Source organism: Hyperoodon ampullatus, assembly GCF_949752795.1.
Source record: "Hyperoodon ampullatus genome assembly, chromosome: 10".
In the NCBI taxonomy this organism is placed as follows: domain Eukaryota; kingdom Metazoa; phylum Chordata; class Mammalia; order Artiodactyla; family Ziphiidae; genus Hyperoodon; species Hyperoodon ampullatus.
In genome coordinates this window covers 72,587,492-72,606,831 of record NC_136923.1, presented here as the reverse complement: position 1 = coordinate 72,606,831, position 19,340 = coordinate 72,587,492, and the positions used below count along the sequence as shown (strand labels likewise).

At 48.8% G+C, this 19,340-nt stretch overlaps 1 protein-coding gene across 1 annotated transcript; it reads right to left on the bottom strand.

Annotated features, from left to right (window-relative positions):
* Positions 1 to 1,115: 1,115 nt before the first annotated feature.
* Positions 1,116 to 9,793, bottom strand: APOBEC2 (apolipoprotein B mRNA editing enzyme catalytic subunit 2; the record flags this gene model as incomplete). The annotated part of the gene is made up of 2 exons (XM_079714026.1): positions 1,116 to 1,659; positions 9,663 to 9,793. The coding sequence occupies 2 exons, from the start codon at positions 9,791 to 9,793 to the stop codon at positions 1,116 to 1,118; spliced, it is 675 nt and encodes a 224-aa protein (XP_079570152.1).
* Between the last annotated feature and the right edge of the window lie 9,547 nt (positions 9,794 to 19,340).

The window sequence follows — 19,340 nt, the reverse complement described above, 5'->3', positions numbered from 1 at the left end:
AGCATGCTTTCATGTTTTATTAATATGTGAGGTGTTCCAGAATTAAAGTTGGATAAGAGGGTGGTGAAGACCCTTTCTCTGTTATGGGAAAACTGATGGGTAACTCAGGTCTTGTAAAGAGACTTAGTCATTGCACTTCTATGGGAGCAAACTAGATCAGATGAAATTCAAAAGGAGGTAGTAAAGGATCCTTTACCCTCTTTCCTGAGGGCAATCGTACTGTTCTCTAAGAGTCTGGTTTACCCTCAGCAAGAGGCCAAATTGTCCTTAATCGTGTCCTAATTATTTGCTTAAATAGCTAATCTTTACTTCCAGTTCTATCACATCTTGATTATTTGTAGGAGGCTACTTCTGAGCTGCTGCCTAATTTACAAACATCTTTTTAACCCTTTAAACATTGCTGTATAGCAGAACTTGTTGCTATATTATCCTCTTTCCCACATTCATCATTTTTCTGTGAGTTCTAATGAGGTCTTCTCAACATTAGGGAAATGTTCTTGCATTGTACATTCAAACAGCAATTATTGGTCTCCCTCAAAGCAGAACCATTTGTCTGAAAACATGAAAGCTTCTTTGGCCCCCAAAAAGTTGAATACAGATCCATTCGGGGACTTTCAAAAGTACCAAAAATGAAAAAAAAAAGCCCCTGTAGGAATGAAGAACCTGCATTAGAGAAAAATGGAATGGTAAGATTGCAAATGGGGTGGGGGCAGGGCGTCTAGAAGGTGTCCAGAGTTAGTAAGTCTGAACAGGTGGACATAGGGACATGCTTAGGGGACTGAAATATCTTTGCTGTTCAGTAACAGGTCCTTGCACCATCTAAATCTTACTATGAAAGTCATTCTGTCTCATCAAAGCTTCTGGATTCCTGTCACCCTTGAGCACTCCAAGTTATGGGGAAAATCAGTTTGATATAAAAGGGTAGGAGAGAAAAGGATTTAGGGAGAGGGATTTAGAAGAAAGAGAAAAGGAGGGATCTTCTAAGAATGTTTTTACAACCAACCAAAAACAGAGATGAAATCCTATCAAAGGAAAATCAAAGGGACCACTCATTCCACCTGACCTTCTACCCAAGTTAACAGTGAAAAGACTCACGTGAGGCTGAGCCCACTCGCCTACTTCAGGATGTCAGCCAACTTCTCTTCATAGTACAGGAAGTTCTCCTGAATGTCCTCCCAGGGCTCAAAGGCCTTGGATTCACCCTCTTCTTGCTCCACGAAATTCTGCCAGACGTACTCGAAGTCTTGGGGCTTCATGATGCGCAGTTTGCAGCCAGCCTCCTTCAGCTTCCTGAGAGCTGCCTGGATCTCAGGCTCCTCCCACATGAAGAGCCGCCCTACCAGGAGGAGCAGGCGCAGGTTCTTGGTCTTGTTGAGGGTCCTGACGATGCGGTCAGCGCAAGCTGCGCAGGGGCTGGAGGACACGTACCAGGTGACCAGGTAGCGCAGGGCTGGGTCGAAGGCTGGCATGATGGTGTTGAAGAAGGCTTCCTCCGCGTGGGCGGCGGCGTGCTCGTCCTCTAGGTATCCCCGCGAGGCCTGCAGTTGGCCTCCCTTGCTCTGCGCTTCAACCACATAGCAGAGGAAGGTCTTGTTCCTCCCGGAGCTGTACTCCACATTCCGGAACTGAAACTTAAAGAAGTTGGCAGGCAGCCGCTCCCTGTGGGTCAAGGAGGCAAAGGCCCAAGGGAAGGAGAGAGAATGATGAGTTCTTGTTCTAGGACTAGCATGGAGTGGATGGCTCTCCAAGATAAGTACCTCTGAGACACATCCACTCTCACTACCGAAACAGGACTTGCCTACGCTGACAGCAGTGACAAAAAGACACGAAGGAATTCAAATGTTTATCTAAAGGAGAGGAGAGAATTTGGAGTGAGGTGTGCATCCTGGACACCTCATTAGCACAGGTCTCCAAACACTCCACCTTCACTCCCAGCACACAGCACACGCTCACATTTCTAAATCAGTGACTCTTTAACCTGGCTGTACATTAGAATCTGCTCGAGGAGCTACAAATGTCCATACCCAGGCCCCAAGCCAAGCCAATTAAATGAGAACATTTGGAGGAGGCCCAGGCATCAGCATTTTAAAAAAAGTACTCCAGGGCTTCCCTGGTGGCGCAGTGGTTGAGAGTCCGCCTGCCGATGCAGGGGACGCGGGTTTGTGCCCTGGTCTGGGAAGATCCCACATGCCGCGGAGCGGCTGGGCCCGTGAGCCATGGCCGCTGAGCCTGCGCGTCCGGAGCCTGTGCTCCGCAACGGGAGAGGCCACAACAGTGAGAGGCCCGCATACTGCAAAAAAACAAAAAACAAAAAGTGCTCCAGATGATTCTATGTGGCCAGGTTTGAAAAGCGGTGTTCAAATAGTAATTTTACAAAGTAGCAAGCCTGTAAAATATCTCATGACAGAGCAAGAACATTTCATGCTTTCATATGTCTCCTTGTCAGTCACGGATATTGCATCTTAGGTATGGGATGGCCGAAAACTTGCAGCCCCAGGCTCTCCCAAGGACTGTTTTTCTCAAGTCTGTCTTTTCCCTCAGGTGAAAGAAGGGTTGTCATGTAAGTGTCCAAGAATGTTTATCTTTGAGGCCAGACTACCTAAGCGTACCTTGATATGAACTAACTTGTATAGTATTGACACATTTCAAAACCATAAAAGACTTGGCCTCTGCCTTCCAGATGCTTGTAATCTAGCAGCTAAGTTATAGCTGGAAAGAAAAGATGTAAATAAGACAGCTGAGAACAGTAGAGGACCACTAAAAATGAAGAGGTAGAGTGGAGGACATGTGATGAAGGTTCTTGAGAGTTTAGCCTTGACTCAGGAGCCAATAGAGAATTGTTACAGGTTCCTGAGGAAAGAAAGGTATAATGAAAGTGAGGTCCATGGAGGAGTACCGGGGTGGCTTTAGGCAGAGAGAGTGAAGCTGGGGAAAAGCCTGAAATTTAGAAAGCCCATTTGGTGTCTTAGAGCACCACACTTGGTAATGAATATGACCAAGGGGAGATGGATGATTAAGAAATGAATGCAGCATAAAAAGGCCAGGTGTTTTGAAAAGTTTAGTAGTAATAAGGGGAGAAAAAAGGAGAGGGCCTAAAGAAAGCATCAGAGGTGAAGATTGTTTTCATCTTTACGTGTATGTGCATGTTTTTCTAAAATAGGGAAGATTTGTGCAGGTTTGAAGTCCAAGGAGAATGAAGAGGCTGCAACAGGAGAGATTGAAAAGGTCAGAAGGAGAGGAGTGGATGAGTACCAGCTGGAGAGGCTGAATGTTTCTTTTAAAAAATGTAATCTCTGTGGTTGCCCCAGAACATACCCTATGGCAATGATTAACTCTGCTCTTGCTTCTCTACACCCCTTCCCTTCATCCAGAGAGGTCACCCAACTCCCTGGGCTGCAGGGGGATCCCTGGTATCCCAGGGTCTTGGCTTCTTAGGGGTAAGTAGCAGGTGCCAAAGAGCTGAGGAAACTTGAGCTATTTTCCTGCAGTCCTTCCGTCCCCCATCACCAAATTTTCTCCAGCCAGCTTTCCATGTCCCTTGCTGTGAGGTTAAGTTTCCACTGTGGAGATGGATGTGTTTGGGGACCCAGCCCTGGGATTCCTTCGGGTACTATCTTTAGCTCCCTAAGTCCCTCTGTCCCTGGTGAATGTGTTTATATTTACTTAACATTTGGGGAGGATGGACGGCCTGATGATTCCCCTGTCGGCTTTCAATCCCTGCTGGGAATTCACTTACACTGGGCTTTCCCCCATTAAACTCACCCCACCAGACCACTCCTGAACTCAGCCAGTTGCTAAATGATCCCTTCACTTCCTAGAGTGGCTTTTTTTTTTCTCCCGAGAAGCATAGAGCTTACCTTTCTTGCTGAAACTGTTTTTGTTTGTTTGTTTTTTAATTGGAGTATAGTTGCTTTACAATGTTGTGTTAGTTTCTGCTGTACAGCGAAGTGAATTAGCTATATGTATACATATATCCCCTCTTTTTTGGATTTCCTTTCTTCAAGGCCTTTTGCCAGACCACTTCCCCAAGTCCAATCCAGAGCTACCTGTAGGATGGATTCTCAGGTAAAATTTTTGAAGGATTCATGGCTGCTTGGTTGGCTTGGGGGCTTCAGCAATAGCTGCTTGTTGGTCCCTCAGGTTTCCTTCTGGAAACCCCGAAGTATTGCTCCAACTTTGCCAAGTACAGCCCAGCTGAGAGGACATGTGTGGCCCAGTGTGCAGTTGCAGGTTGGCTGGATGGTCTACAACTGATGCTTCTCTCAGCCCATCCTCCTCTTCTTTAGGCAAGAGGAGAGGACCCAGAGAAACCGGAAACCCAAGGGAGAGGAAGAATGTTCACTTCTCTATAAATATCAGTTTCCAACCCCATGGGCCAAGAGCCCCATGGTCTACCCTGTCCCTCAGCAGGGCCTTCTGGACTAGGGACCTCAGGAACGGAAGTGCATTCAAGGGGCAAGGGAAAGTCACGGAAGGTCTTGGCTCCCAGTCTTTCCTTGGGCTTGCTCAGAGACTGAGTTTGCTTGGCTTCCCAGTGGGATTCTTGGTCTTCTAGAAGGAGCATAAAGGTTGAATGAGGTTCTTTGGGCTTCCCACAGACTGAAACAGCTCGGCCCTGGAGGGCTACCAGGAGAACAGAGGCAGTAGAGGTCTGAAATTTCTCCAGAGAGCTAGCCAACATGGCCATCTTGGGTTATATTATAGAATCACATAACACTATTATGCCCACTAGTGGAAGGAAGGAAATAGTGACAGTGATTTCGTAGATAATCACAAACATCTTTTATTTTCTAGTAGCATGATATGCCCAAGTACCACACTTACTTATATTATAGCCCATTGCTGTCAACTCTAGCAGATATTTTATGGCTAAAGTGTGTGTGTGTGTGTGTGTGTGTGTGTGTGTGTGTGTGTGTTGGAGTGGTGGTCAGGAGAGAGATGCTGATGGTAGATTCCTTCACCTGGACTCAGTCCCTTCTTCAAGCACAGAAACCAACAGCATGATTCCTACCCCCTCCTGCCAACTTCAGCACCTCTTTAGGCACCACTTCTTCATACTTTCTGCAGACAAGGCCATTCATACTTCATCTGCTTAGACCCTGGTTTCTGGGCATTGCAATTCTCTAGGCAGGAAGTGGAGAATCCTTATATCTAGAAAAAAGTGGGACGAAGGTCTGCTTGATGGAGGGAGAAGAGATGTGAGTCAATGTTATTTATATATATATATATATATATATATATATATATATATATATATATATATATATATACACTCTCACTTTCACATTAAAAAACATTTGCATTTCCTAAGCATAAATCTAGAGAGTGAAAGGAAGCAACCTGGAGGGCAGTGGAACCTAGTCCAAGTTTAAACATTTGCCTCCAAATAATCCATGGAGTGGAAAATCTACTCACAGGTAATTGAGTGTTGACCCGTTTCCGCTTTGCTCACGAGACCTTTCGTGACCTACTTGAAAGAGGCAGAATTGCCAGTTTCAGTTTCCTTTTCCCTTTTTCAGACCACTTTTCAAAGAAGATGCTAGGAGTGGGCATCCTCAGAAGGAGGGGTGTAGGAAGCAGAGAGTTCTAACAGCCGGACTTCCTAGAGCTAAGAAGGGGTTTGAGGAACTGCTGGCTCCTGACTGGCAGTTCTGGACGGGATTCCCAAAGCCCTGGGCCCGCCCTGTTTCCCGGGGAAACACCATCTCTGCACATGAGATCCTGCCTTCCCCCAACCCTCCGTGGAGGCCAGGGTGGCCAGAGTCAGTGGCCGTCTTCTGTTCTTTATAGAACAAACTTTCCCAGGCTGCTCCAGACTCCAGGTGAGGGGCGAGGGGCCATGGCATTAACAGTGGTGTCGAAGGCCCCTCACTCTTTGCCTGGCCCTTCTCTGAACCCTGCTTCTTCTCTCTATTCCTCACATGGGTGGAGTAAACTACTGGGGGCTAGAGAAGTGGTTGGAAGGAGACTCATCGCCTGTGCCATTTATCTCTATTCTAGAATAATCCCTTTGATAGCAGGTTCAGCTTATGTAAAATCATACACAACATAACTAGAGATGAAGACAAACACACAGCAAGGGGAGCTGCCAGGCAGAGCTGCAGCTGGGGTGGAGACATGGGGAGCCAACCCATTCCGGTGCCCCAGAGCTTCCCTCAAGCATGCTGAGTTCAGAGGCAGGCATGATCCAGTGGAATTCTCTTGTGAGCCTAGCGCTGCTGGACCTTCGTATATATATCCTGAACTTCTCTCCTCAAGAAGACCTCCCCCCAATTAATTCCCTACCCGAATGTCTGGCAGAGAGCCTACCACACAATAGGTGCTCAATCATGAGTTCACTCACTTATTCAGCAAATGCTTATTGAGTACCAGTTAGGAGCTGGGTACCATTCTTGGTGCTAGGGAGAAAGCACCTAAAAGGCAGAGTCCCCCTCCTCATGGAGGTTAAGTACTTCTGGGGGAAACAGGCAGTAAACAAATGACTCCTATTCAGAAAATATTTGTTGAATATAAAAGACTCTTCTTTATGGCCTTTTTATTTATTTATTTATTTATTTATTTTCTTTTTTTGCGGTACGTGGGCCTCTCACTGTTGTGGCCTCTCCCGTTGCGGAGCACAGGCTCCGGATGTGCAGGCTCAGTGGCCATGGCTCACGGGCCTAGCCGCTCCGTGGCATGTGGGATCTTCCCGGACTGGGGCACGAACCTGCGTCCCCCGCATCAGCAGGCGGACTCTCAACCACTGCGCCACCAGGGAAGCCCTATGGCCTTTTTAGATGCACTTGCGTCACTATCAGACAGTCTTGGGGTTCACACCCTACTCCATCCACTAGCTTTGGACAAATTATTTCTCCCTCTGAGGATTGGTTTCCTCATCTGAAAGATAGGTTGAGTAATCCAACCTCTCAGATTTTGGACAGCAGTCGACACTCGAGAAATTAAACCTGGTACCGATGGATGGTACCTTCTCCAGGCCTCAGATCTTACCCCTTAAGCACATCCCTCCTCTGCTCTCCTTCTCCTGTTCAGAGGGTTCTCTCTTTCAGTGCTGTGCTGGTTTAACACCCAGCTCTCTGAAAGAAATTTTTTTTAAAGGCACTGATTTCTAACATTTGCTGATTCCTGTAAACACACCCATTATGGAGATTTCAGGAAACCAACAGGATTTAGTGAACACAGATTTGGTAGGAGTTGCACCCGATTGACTCTCAGCCGAGAGGCGTGAGCGGGCGTGGGCACACTGCCACAGTTATAGACCTTTCTCTAGCACTTTCTACCCCATTATTTTTAATGTTCTTAGGTCTGCTTTCTATTTTTTTTTTTTTTTTTGGCCATGCCACGAGGCTTGTGGGATCTTAGTTCCCCGACTAGGGTTTGAACCTGGGCCCTCGGCAGTGAAAGCTCCAAGTCCTAACCATTAGACCGCCAGGGAATTCCCTTAGATCTGCTTTCTATCCTGAGTGCCCTATTCAAGCCAGAATCACGATAAGTGGGCATGTCTCTCCTTATTCCTACCCGGTACTCCCTCCTCCCCTCAGACTGTTTCCTGAAAAGCCATCTGCGGTTCTAGTCTAGGGCCCTGTTCTAAGGGTCAGTGTGGCTAGACCTCTCCTCCGTGGGAGTCTAGGCTCTGCTGGTCCTTTGACTCCAGGTCGCCTGGAGAGCGAAAGAGAGGAAAGCTGTTCCCTCTTCCTGTCCCCGCACAGACACAGCCACACCTCTAGGCTATTTTAAGCTGTCTGTTTACTTGGAGGGGCCTAGGAGACAGATCTCCACAGCTGTTCCTTGTGGCTGGGAAACACGAAGGCCTCCACCTCCCTCCTGAACTGCTCTCAGAGCGCCCAGAAAGCTGCCCTACTGTGCCTTTTTTTCTGAGCCTGGGGTCAGGGAAGCCTCTGAGCCTCACCATCTCGAGGATGGAGGGAGGTGGAGCTCTGTTTGGGAGACCAGTGGAAAGGATGCTGGGTGGAGTCAGAAAACTTGCCACTTATTGGTTCTGTGGTCTTGGAGCAGTGACTGGATCTCCCCTACGCTCAGCTTCCCCATCTGCAGAGCGGCAATGATATAGCTCCTCTCCTGGCCTTGTGCCAAGGCTTGAATGCACTCAGGCCTTTGACAGTGTGCTGAGATTATAAAGCTCCAGACACATGAAAGTGACATCAGAGGATTTAAGCTTTCAAAACCAACCACCCTGAGACCTCAAAGCATGTTCAATTCAACAAACATACTCTAATTCTGTTCTGAAGCAACCCTGCCCCTGTGCTGGGGAGATCACAAGATCACAACACTGCCCAGAGTGGGTGTGCACGTGCCCGTGTGTGTGTGTATGTGACCAAGGCCAGCATGGACCAGCATGTTTAAGTGTTAGAAAAAGGATCTCCTTCCACAGAGAGCCACTGGAATCAAGGATTCTCCTGTGCTGGTGGCCCTAGGCTCTCCCTGTGAATGTATTAATCTGTGCCCCATTGCTCCTTTAATCCTGGGTTGAAGGTGACATTACTTGGTTGGCCATGGGCGAGTGCAAGTTCCGGGGCTCTTTCCTGAAGCCTTGCCTCAGGAACTAGGATGCATTTCCCTCAGGTTCTCTTAGAAATCGGAAAACATCTGAGTTGGAAGGGACCTTGGGAATCAACTAGCATAACTTCCTCATGTTACAAATGAAAACACTGCAGCCAGGACTGGAAAAGCACTTGCTCAGCTCCAAACAGCAAGTCCAAATTGCCTCCCAGGGCCCCTCCTGCCCCTTGAAGGCATCAGGCCTCCGTTCTTCCTGAAGTTTCTCTTCCTGTGGCCCTTCGTCTGCTGTGGGCATTGTTGGAGACTCCCGTGAAGGAATCCTAGTGGCCCCACGTACTCCCTTCTTATTCTTTGATTAGGAACTTAGCAGAATCTTCTGCCAAAGGGACAGAGAGGGAAGAGGAGGAAGACAGCTTGGTTTCATTCCTGGAAGTGGCATAATCTGGAGAAGACAGGGGGACCCTGTGTGCAGCCCCCTCTTTGGAGCCTCAACACTCTTTGCTCTAGATCCTGCTTCCTCCAGCCTGTGGCTGACGGTGTTGGAACCCCTCCTCTGCCCAGAAGCTCTGGGCCTGGCCTGTAACTGCTCTGTTTCCCTGGGGGCGCGGATGTAGGCAGCCCCTGGGGAGACTCAGAAATGATTCAGCAAGAAAAAAAAAAAAAAAAATCGCTTCTCAGTCTAGCTTGGGAAAGGATGGATCTGTCTTTCCTGTCTTAGGATCTTCTAAAGAAAGTGAGAGACATACAGGTAGAGGAGAGGCCCACTCAGAAGCAGAGACAGACGCTGAGGGAGGGGCTACTTTGGGACCATATTGAAATGTACCGGTGGCATCCCATGTTTTTACCAAATTCCCTGGGACTAAACAACCTCTACCCAGAGAGGCAAGTGATGCCTCAGGGGTAGTTTCCTCCTCTGGGCCCTGGCCTCCACGGAGTTCCCCCACCTTCCCTGACTGGAGGTGTCTGAGAAGCCAAGAGAGATTTGCTGCTGCGTCCCCTGCAGCCCCTGCTGTGCACACCTGTGCACTCTCATGGCTGCAGCATGGTGACCCCAATTCCTACTGTTACCATCCTAAGTCCCCCCAGCCTGTCCCCAGCCGGTGCTCTTCTAGGGAGGAGGAGCCCAGTCCACACCCAGCTCTCACCCTGTGACGATCTCAAAGGGTGGCAGCTCCACCAGTTCCGTCAGCTTCTTGGGGTCCTCCAGGTTCTCCAGATCCTCGCCATCCTGCGAGGTAGGCGCCGCGGCCGCAGCGGTCTCTTCTTTCTGGGCCATGGAGGGGCTGAGGCTTGGGAGTCTCTGAGAGAGAGGAGAGCCGGAGGGTCTGGGCCAAAGCCTGGCGGCAGAGTCCCAAGCAGCTGTCAGCAGCTAAATCTGCCTGGGGGTGACAGGAAAAGGATCTGGCAGTCCAGGAGTGTGCTCACCCGCTGGCCCACAGGCTTTATAACCAGAGGCCCCTCCCCCAGGCTCTCTCGCTCTGTCTTTTTTTAATTGAGTGGCGGCGGGTGCCGGGATGGGGGGAATGGAAAATCTGGCCATCGGTATCCCCTATTTATCAGAAACAGACAGGAAGCTGGCAGGTGGGGATGGCTTGGCCTGCTCTCCCTCCCCACACCAGGTCACACATGTATTCCTATTCTCTTTCTTCTCCCCCTCCCTCACCATGTATCCCTCACCTTTCTTTCCCACCCAGCTCGCCTGGGGAGATTGTGGAAGGGACCTAGGGTGGGTGTGTTTTCGGAGGGAAGCTCTCTCAGAGGTTTAAGCAGGACAAGGCTTGTGTTGAACGGGGCATTTGCAAAGAGACCCAGGCCAGCTTGGTTGGGGACACTTGGGTTCAGGGAAAGAGGGTCCTGAGACAGGGGGCGATGAGTAGTGCAAATTGGGAAAGAAACTGTGAGTTGTTACTCAAAGGGAGTGGATGCTGATTTACCTGTTATGATGCATAAGCAATGTCACATCGACGGGGAGCCTCCAGAAGTAACACTATTGCCATTTACTAAGCTTAGTTTTGGAAATAGGCCAGGCAGTGAGTTTAGTGTTTTTTATGTGAAATTGGACTTAATGCTCTCAATAGTCCTGGGAGGCATTGTGGATTATCCCACGTTACACATGAGGAAACTAAGATGCACAGAAGGGTTAAGGGCCTTTTTTACGGCCATAAGCCCCAAAATGGCAGGGCCAGGATTAAAACCAGGCCGTTTCACTCCTGAGGCCAAATGTCCAACTGCCATGTATGTTCCCTCTCAGTTGGTCCTTTATTCATTTAACAAATATTTATTGAGCATCTACTATATGCCAGGGGCTGTTTCAGGTACTGGGGTATGGCAAAGAACAAAACAAATGAAAATCCTTGCCCTCACGGAGCTTGAGGGGGTTGAATAATATACAGGATAAGTAATATATATGGTCTATTTGGTGGTGCTAAGGAGAAAAGGCAGGGAAGGGGTCAGAGTGACATGTTTTTATAGGGTGGCCAGAGAAGAACTTTGAAAAAGGAAATAATTGAGAAAAGATCTGAAGAAGGTGAAGGAAATAGTCATAGGGTCATCTAAGGGGAAAATGTTCCAAGGAGGGGAAAAGCAGGTGCAAAGGTCCTGAGGTGGGAGCTTTCCTGGTGTGTTTGAGGAACAAGTAAGGACATACACATGGCTGGAGAGTCCTAGGAGATGAGGTCAGAGAGATAAAGGCTAAGTAGGCCTTTATCTGGGGCCTTAGGGGCTGTTATAAGGGCCTTGGCTTTTTCTCTGAGTGAGATAGGAAGCCATTATCTTTGAAAAGATGGGACACATGGTCCGACATATTTTTGTAGGATCACCCAGGCTGCTTTGTTGAGAACAGAGCAAAGGTGAGAAAGAGCAGAAGCAGAAGGACTGGTTTTAAGACTATTAAAACTAATGAGAGATGAGTGGGGCCCCTGGAATAATCCCTGAGCTGGGACAGCATCGGGAGGGGCTGGATGATTTTTGCAGTTGACATGGTGGGTGCTTAGCCAGGGCCATGGGTTTTCATGTCTGGGGCAGTGCAAACATTCTAGGACATTCTCAGGGCAACAGAAGTGTGGGTCAGAGTCACCTAGATGTTGAAAGTGAGGAACCTAAGAACGCTGGGGACCTGATCTGAACACAGCTCCCAGTGCAGGTGAGTGGTGGGAATGAGAAGGTAGGGGACCCCTTCCATGGTCGGGGTACAGGATAGGAGTTAGGATGATTTGGAGGATTTGGGGCTCTCCCCTCCAGAGAGTTCTGAGCAGCATTGCATCCTATGAGTAAGATGTCCAAGCATTTTGATTTGCCCAGGATAATCATAGTTTATATCTGTTGTCCAGGCATAATTGCTACTGCCTTCCCTTTCACTCTCAAAGTGCCCTAGTATAGACGAACTATATGGTCACCCTACCTATTAGGCTTATTACTAAAAGCATTCTTATCCAGAAGTTATTATCATTATTATTATTTTTTTGCGGTACGCAGGCCTCTCACTGTTGTGGCCTCTCCCGTTGTGGAGCACAGGCTCCGGACGCGCAGGCTCAGCGGCCATGGCTCACGGGCCCAGCTGCTCCGTGGCATGTGGGATCCTCCCAGACCAGGGCACAAACCCGTGTCCCCTTCATCGGCATGTGGACTCTCAACCACTGCGCCACCAGGGAAGCCCCAGAAGTTATTTTTTTTTATTCAGTCATTTTTCCAGGGATGTAAAGCACAGGGTAGCGGTAGTAGTGCCTGTGTCCACAAAGGAAGGCAGTGATTAAGTGATAAATAGCAAACACACACATTATTATTATCATCACACAAACATACAACATTTAAATGCAAAGAATTTACTTCGTTCTTTTATTTTATCAACATTTATCTAGGGCTCCTACATGCCAGGCACTACTGTAGTAAATACCAAGAATCCAGAGAGGAATAAGGCGCTGCCTCACCAGGAGCAGCTCCCAGTTTTTATAGCATTTGGGGTCATTCAGGCACTCAGGCTCTCATTATCGCCTTTGGTCCTCATGCCAGTCTCACGTGGGTGTGTATTATTGTGTTCATTTTGCAGGTCAGGGCCCTGCAGCTCAGAAAGGTGATTTGTGTGAGATCACACAAAGATTTAAGTTCAGGTCTTCTGAGCCTACATTCTTATTTCTAGGGCTGCACCCAGCTAGTTCTGATGAATACATCTTTAAAGCATTCCGGTCGCAGCTACAGTGATGTGCTTGGATTGATTAAGGAAGAGTAAAATGTCTTGCAGGGAGGAAAGTGGGGAGAAGGGATCCTTTCAGCTCACTGTTCCCTTGTGGGGAAGACTTCCTCCCTGAGGATAGGTTCTTATATTTTGGCTGTAGTGTATACCCTGGATTGGGAGTAAAAAAAAAAAAAAAAAAAAAAAAAAAAAATCCGTGTTCATATCCACATCTCAATCCTTGATTCACTGTGTGATCTTGGCCAAATCACTTAGCCTCTCTGGGTGGGCCTCAGTGTTCCCACCTGCGATGCAGGCTGAGTGATTGTTCTCTATTCCAGGATGGTAAAGGGATGAAAATGAGGAAGCAGGGCTGGCTCCTGAAGACCTGCAGGGTGGAGATGAACAGTGTGGAAATTTTCTGACTCTGAGTGATGTTGGGAGATGGTCCCCAAGCTGGTCCTCGCTGAAGGTGTGACCCCTCACTCCTACCACATCCCTACACTTTTACCTTTGACATTTGGGAGAGTGCCCTGGATGCTCCCTGGACTGAAGACGGACAGTTTCCTTTTCCACTGCTCCTTTCCAGCCCTCCTTCCCTGGAGGCCCTCTGACTCACTCTGGCTATTTATGGCACCTCCTGGGGGCACACATTCCTGCCTGGTCCATGGCTCTCCTTTCCAAGTCAGTCCAGTCTCCCCTGCTGGGCCCAGAGCGCAGTAGCTAATCTGGGGGATCAGGTGCCAGGAGCCGGATTCCTGCTCCTGCAGCTGCCACTATACTCTTTTTAGTGCAGGCATTCCCCAACCCCCCGTGTTAACACTGCTGTGTACGTTTCTATCAATACACCCCTTTTGTAGAAGAGGAAACTGGGAAATAAGGTATCTATTTATTTCAGTGGGGTCAGTGGAGTGCTGGGATTTGAACCCAAGTCTGTCAGCCTCCGAGTTCCATGCTTTTCCCACTGGGTTATGCTGCCTGGAATTCAGTAACATGAGAGCTGACACGGGCCCATCCCTCCCTGGGGCTTGACGTGGCTCTAAGCAGGTCACGTAAATGAACTCACTTACTCCTCATAAGGATGTCGGGGTAGGTACTATTATTATCCTCATTTTATTGGTGGAGAAATTGAGATCAGAGAGGTTAAGTGACTTGCCCCCAAAGTCACACAGCTAGTGAGAGCAGAGCTTTGTGCTTCCAGAGTCTTAATTCCTTTACCATTGAGTCCCTAATGCTACCAGGACCCCTGAGGCCAGGCTCTGAGGGAGGAGGGGCAAGAAGGGGACAGGGGCAGAAGGAGTTCTTGCAGGGAGATTGGGCTCTGGAAGGAGTTAGCATATGAGGTGTGTGTGCGTGTGTGTGTGTGTGTGTAGGGGGTATAGGTATAGAGACACCAGACAGCGGGTGAGTGGGGATGGAAACCCAAAAGGGAATTCTCCCAATCTGTCTCTGTAGGCCCCAGCCCCTCTCTGTGTCTGGGAGGAGCTGGGTTAGGCCCAGGGTAGGCTGCGGACTGCCCCATTTCCCATGGTCATTTCAGAAAATATTCCAAGGTTCTAGGAGGTGGCTGAGAGGAGGAGACAGGGTCAGGCACGGCTATTCCTTGGGTCTCGGCGGGCTGCCGAGCTGCCGTCACTGGGAAGGGAGTAGAGAGGCCGGGGTGGGGTGGTGGGCTGGAGGAAAAGAGCAGCCTCACCAGGGGAAGGTTTACATTCTCACTCTGCGAAGGAAGATACCTTGGGAGCCCGTTGACAGAGTGGGTGCTTTATGTGCAGGGACAGCTGGGACCGCAACAATGCGTTGCCCCAGAGACCCAGCCCTGGCGTGCCCGCCCCTCGGTCACTACCAAGACGAGGTACACAAACAACGGGCCACGGGCACCAGGCACCACCCTGGCGGGCAGGAGCCTGCCCCCGCTAGCAACCGCTCTGTTGACATAAACACAGGGGTGTCCAAGAGCCTTGGCAGGGTGTGGGATGGGGGCCAAGGGTCTCCAGAGTCTGAGGCCAGGAAGGGAGGAAGCTCTAGAGTCACAGGGCAGGCGGGAGTTTCCAATCTCCTCCTGTGCAGGACATCACGGTTGGCTGGCCATGCAGGACACAACGCCCTGGGGAAAATGGTGACACCTGGGACTTTATTCCTGGTCACCGCGGTCTTCCATTCCAGTGGCCACTCCTGGCACCGCCTGGCTCCTGGTGCCTTGAGTTTTTGAGGCGAGCGATCTGATAAGAATCATGCCCATTAAGGTGACTAATAGTGTTCCCCTTTGAAAGGGTGTTTGCAGGGCCTAAGAACCTACTGGGAGAAAGCGATAAACTTAACAATCACCTTTTGAGAGGAGACTTTCAGCCCTTAGAAGTATGTTGGAATAGGTGAAGGTGGAGGGGGGAGGGGCTTTTTCGGGTGCTCCTCTGAGCAGATCATTTCTGGGCAGGCTGGGGGACCTCAGAGATATAGACACTAGAGGGACAAACGGGGTTGATTAGATACCACTGAGGCTCCTGGCGTGACAGAGAGGGCTTCTCTTAACTCCCACGCCAGAAGAGGGGACCTCTGTTATGAAGGGTCCTTGAAACCTAGGTAGGGGGAAGGGGCCTCGGTGGACTCTGCTTGAGGATGGAAGTGGCAGGGGTGGTCCAGATCTGAGTGGATCCCCCCAAAGTCAGGCTTTGTTTGGATGGGTAACTAGTTCGTCACTGATGAGGATCAGCAATAAGTCTTTAAAACAAAAGGGTCTTGTGCTTGTTTTCTGGAACAACAGGAAAAGGGATCTCTGGGAAGACTCTGAAACTGGGTTTGGAGTGCAGGGAAACCCCAGGAGATAGAATGGATGGTGGCCACCACAAGGGAAGCAAGACTTTGAGGCCCTGGCCCGGGCCTGACAGTACTCGGGGGCCTTACGCCTCCACTAGGGCATCACCTCTACCTGCCCGTAGGTAGGAGGGACCAGAGATGCACAGAGAAAACACTTCCTGCACTCTGCCCGCCTCCCAGCCCAGCCGACCAATGTTTATCCACTGGACATACACCTACCGTTCTGCCCACCTCACCTGCCCCTATGTATCCCCATTCTGCAGACATTGGCAAAAGGAAGAAGAATGAAGGGATCAGGGGAGAAAAGAGGAAACTAGGATACAGTAGAATGAGACATCACACTGCCTCCTGGGGTTGCTGTTTCACCGGGAGCTGCTCCCCACCTCTCCAGACACTGGTGAAGGCCTTGTCTGTCCCCTACCCACCGAGTGAATCATATTCAGACACCAGGTGCCCACTCAGAGGCAAATGGAAAAACACTGCCCAAGGACACAGAAGCACACACACGTGACTTGGATGGTGGAATCCCAGGACACATCTGGCAAAGAGAGAAGGCAGCTCCGATTCGATTTGGGGACAACTCTAGGTAACAAGAGAGGAGGGGCCGAGGGCAGTGTGTGCTCCAGACCGGGCTCAGAACTGGGAGGCGGGGTAGAGGAAGGGCAAGAGGGCAGGCAGGTGGGGAGGCTGGAGGATTAGAGGCTCCCACTCAGGAACCAAGGAGCTGGTGCTGAGGGGGATTTTAAGGATGACTTTGGGGTCAGAGGATACGAGTTTGGGGTTGGAGATCCTGCCCTTTCTAGCTGTTTTTGCACAAAGCCAGGAAGCTGTGCCAGGCAGTCAGGGCTTGGGACACTTCCCAAATCAAGCTTCCTTCTAGGGCCAATATCCAAAACTAGAGGCATCTGGACCCCTGGACTTGTGGTATCGGCTTGCCCTGCAGAGGTCACAGTCACGTGACAGGCATGGTGCATCCTCTCGGAGGGCCAGTTTAATTTCTAGAATTAGTTGGCAACATGAATAAAATGTGGTAGCAAGTATCTGCAATGCCTACATGAGATGGTGATGGTAATGACAATGACAAATACTTCTGGGGTGTAGACTTGTTTAAGTGGAACTAGGTTAAGAATCCATGCAGTGTGGCTCCTGAGCCTGTCCTCGATCAGTATTTATAGATTACATTTATAAATTTAAAACAGTTACCTGGATCAATGGAGTTACCAATTTAACTGAAAGCTTTAAAAAATCTGATTGAGGGGAAGTCAAAATCCATATGAATGTATAAGAAAAAGAGCCCATCATTTTGTGTGTGTAACACTGGTCAGGCTGGCCCACAGACGTGCGGGGAAGGTCACTCGCTCTCCTGGCCCTTAGGAAGTCTGAGAAGTACTTCTGGGGTCTCAGAGCAGGGTGGGTCCCCATTGCAGTGTGAATCAGAACCATGGGTGCTCATTAAACAGGTGGCCTCCCGGGGTCCCCTCCTAGGACAGCTAACATTTATTGAGCACCTCCTCTGTGCCAGACACATTTACTCTTACCCCAAATTCTCTGAGGTCCCGATTTTACAGATGAGGAAAATGAAGCACAGTGAAGTAAATTGTACCCGGTTACCAGTTAATGACAGGGTCAATATCCAAGCCCAAGTTGGTCTGTCTCCAAGGCTGGAACTGCAAACCACCGTACCTTATGGCCCGCATTCCTCAAGTTGATCTGATTCTGTGAGTCTGGAGCCAGGCTGGAGTCCAGGCCATCAACAAGGGTCCCAGGAGGTCACTGGGCCGCACTTTGAGAAGCAACGCCCCACGGCAGCTGTTCTCAGTCTGCCCGCACATTAGAACCACCTGAGAAATTCCAACAACTATTAATGCCTTTCCCTCCCCCAAGGGAGAAGCTTTTTCAATTGGTCCAGAGTGGGGTGTAGGTGTTGGTGGGGTGCTGGTCAGCATTGTCTTTTAATGGGATCATGTGTTCTTTTATTCAATCAACCAATCAACAAAGGTGTATGAACACCCTCTCTGTGCTCTGTGCTGCTCTGGGGCTGGGGACACAGAGGTGGGTGGGACACTGTGCCTGCCCTCCAGGAACGCCGGTGACCGATGTGCCCAGCTGGGCAGAACACGCCCTTAGTGGAGGCGGGGAGATTGCAGATTCCTTCTCGCTTGTCCTCACTTGGTGAGCTCCAGGAACAGCCAATCTCCTTCTCAAATGATGATGTCCTCTGTCTATTCCCCCTGTGTGGTCCTTGGTTCCAGACCCAGAACTCAGCTCACAGAACCAAAGGTTGTCAAAGCAAAAATGGCCCTGAAAGACCATCCATGCCTGGAGCTCTCAAATTTCAGTGAGCAGCTGACTGAAGTGCTGGGAGCTTGTTAAATCTAAAGATGCCTGGAGCCCACCCCCAAAGTTCTGGTTCCTAGGTCTTGGTGGGGTCTGTGGAATACGTATTTTTAATAAGGTCCCAGATGGCTCTGGGGCACCCTCAGCAGTGTTTCTCAGGTGGGCTGCACATGAGGGGGTCCTGGCCGTTTTAAAAACACTGATGCCCAAGCCCCTCCCTAGAGAGTGTGGTTGGTATTTTTAAAAGCTCCTTCTGCAAGGCGCCTGGGTCTTCCTACTGGCCTTGTTTAAGATTTGGGGAACCAGCCCCGGGGCAGTCACTTCTTGCCACCATCAGGGCTTTGAGACAAGAGGAGAGGAAAACAAGAGGAGGGAAGAGAGGAAAATAAAAAAACCAATAAGAAAGAGAAGTAAGAGAGAAGGCTGGACAAGAAGCTCCTTCTGAATTCACTAGCCAGCACCGAGGCTTACATCTCTTCTTTTTCAACATTTTTTCTTATTACAATAACAATTAATTGATGTAAAAAACTAATAGTATAAGAGTATATGAAAACAAAAATAAAAAATATCTATAATCTTATCAGAGATAATGACAGAAGGTCTTAATACGACAAATATAATGTATAATATATCATAGAACCATAATATATACTATGATATTGTTATTAGTGAAATTAATATAATATAGTAATTAAAATAAATTAATTAAATAAAATTAATATAATGTAGACTATATTTTATATGTGATACATAATATATATATTTATATATGATACATAATACAAAATATATAATCAATATAATATATGCTTGACAAGTATAATTGGTATCCTTTTTTACTTTATCTACTTTTTGGTTTTGATTTTCTGTAACTTTTCAAAAACACTTTACTTTTCAGGTAATTAAAAATTTAAGTCCTGGGAAATCCCTGGCGGTCTAGTGGTTAGGACTTGCCACTTTCTGTGCCAGGGGCCTAGGTTTCGATCCCTGGTTGGGGATCGAAGATCCCACAAGCCTTGCAGTGTGACCCCCCCCAAAAAATCTGTTAAAAAAATCCGAGTCCTAAATTTTGGGGTCAGGTTTGTGAGGGCATGTGAGCGGAAATGGTGTGCCCACTCTTCCCACACGTGCGCTCACACCTTCATTCACGTGTGCACATGCACACAGATGTACAGACACGTCTATTCCCACCCTGCAGCCCTGGACCTCATACACTCAAGTATACATTTCACATCATACCCTCACAGATAGTTAGGATTTTATTTATTGATACTACTCAATTAATTCTTATTAATACAGAATTTATTATTTTATATTAAGTGTGAAATAAGTTTCCTTCCTTTCCCATGTCTCTGAATCCTAATGGAAAGTGGCACCAGGGGACCTAGGACAGTGGCCACATTGGAGCGAGTCACCTTCAGGGACTCATCAAGCCCTGCCACCTCCCCCCCACCCCGTCCCCACCCTAGCTCCACAGCCCTGCCTGAGGTCTCCTCTATCCCCA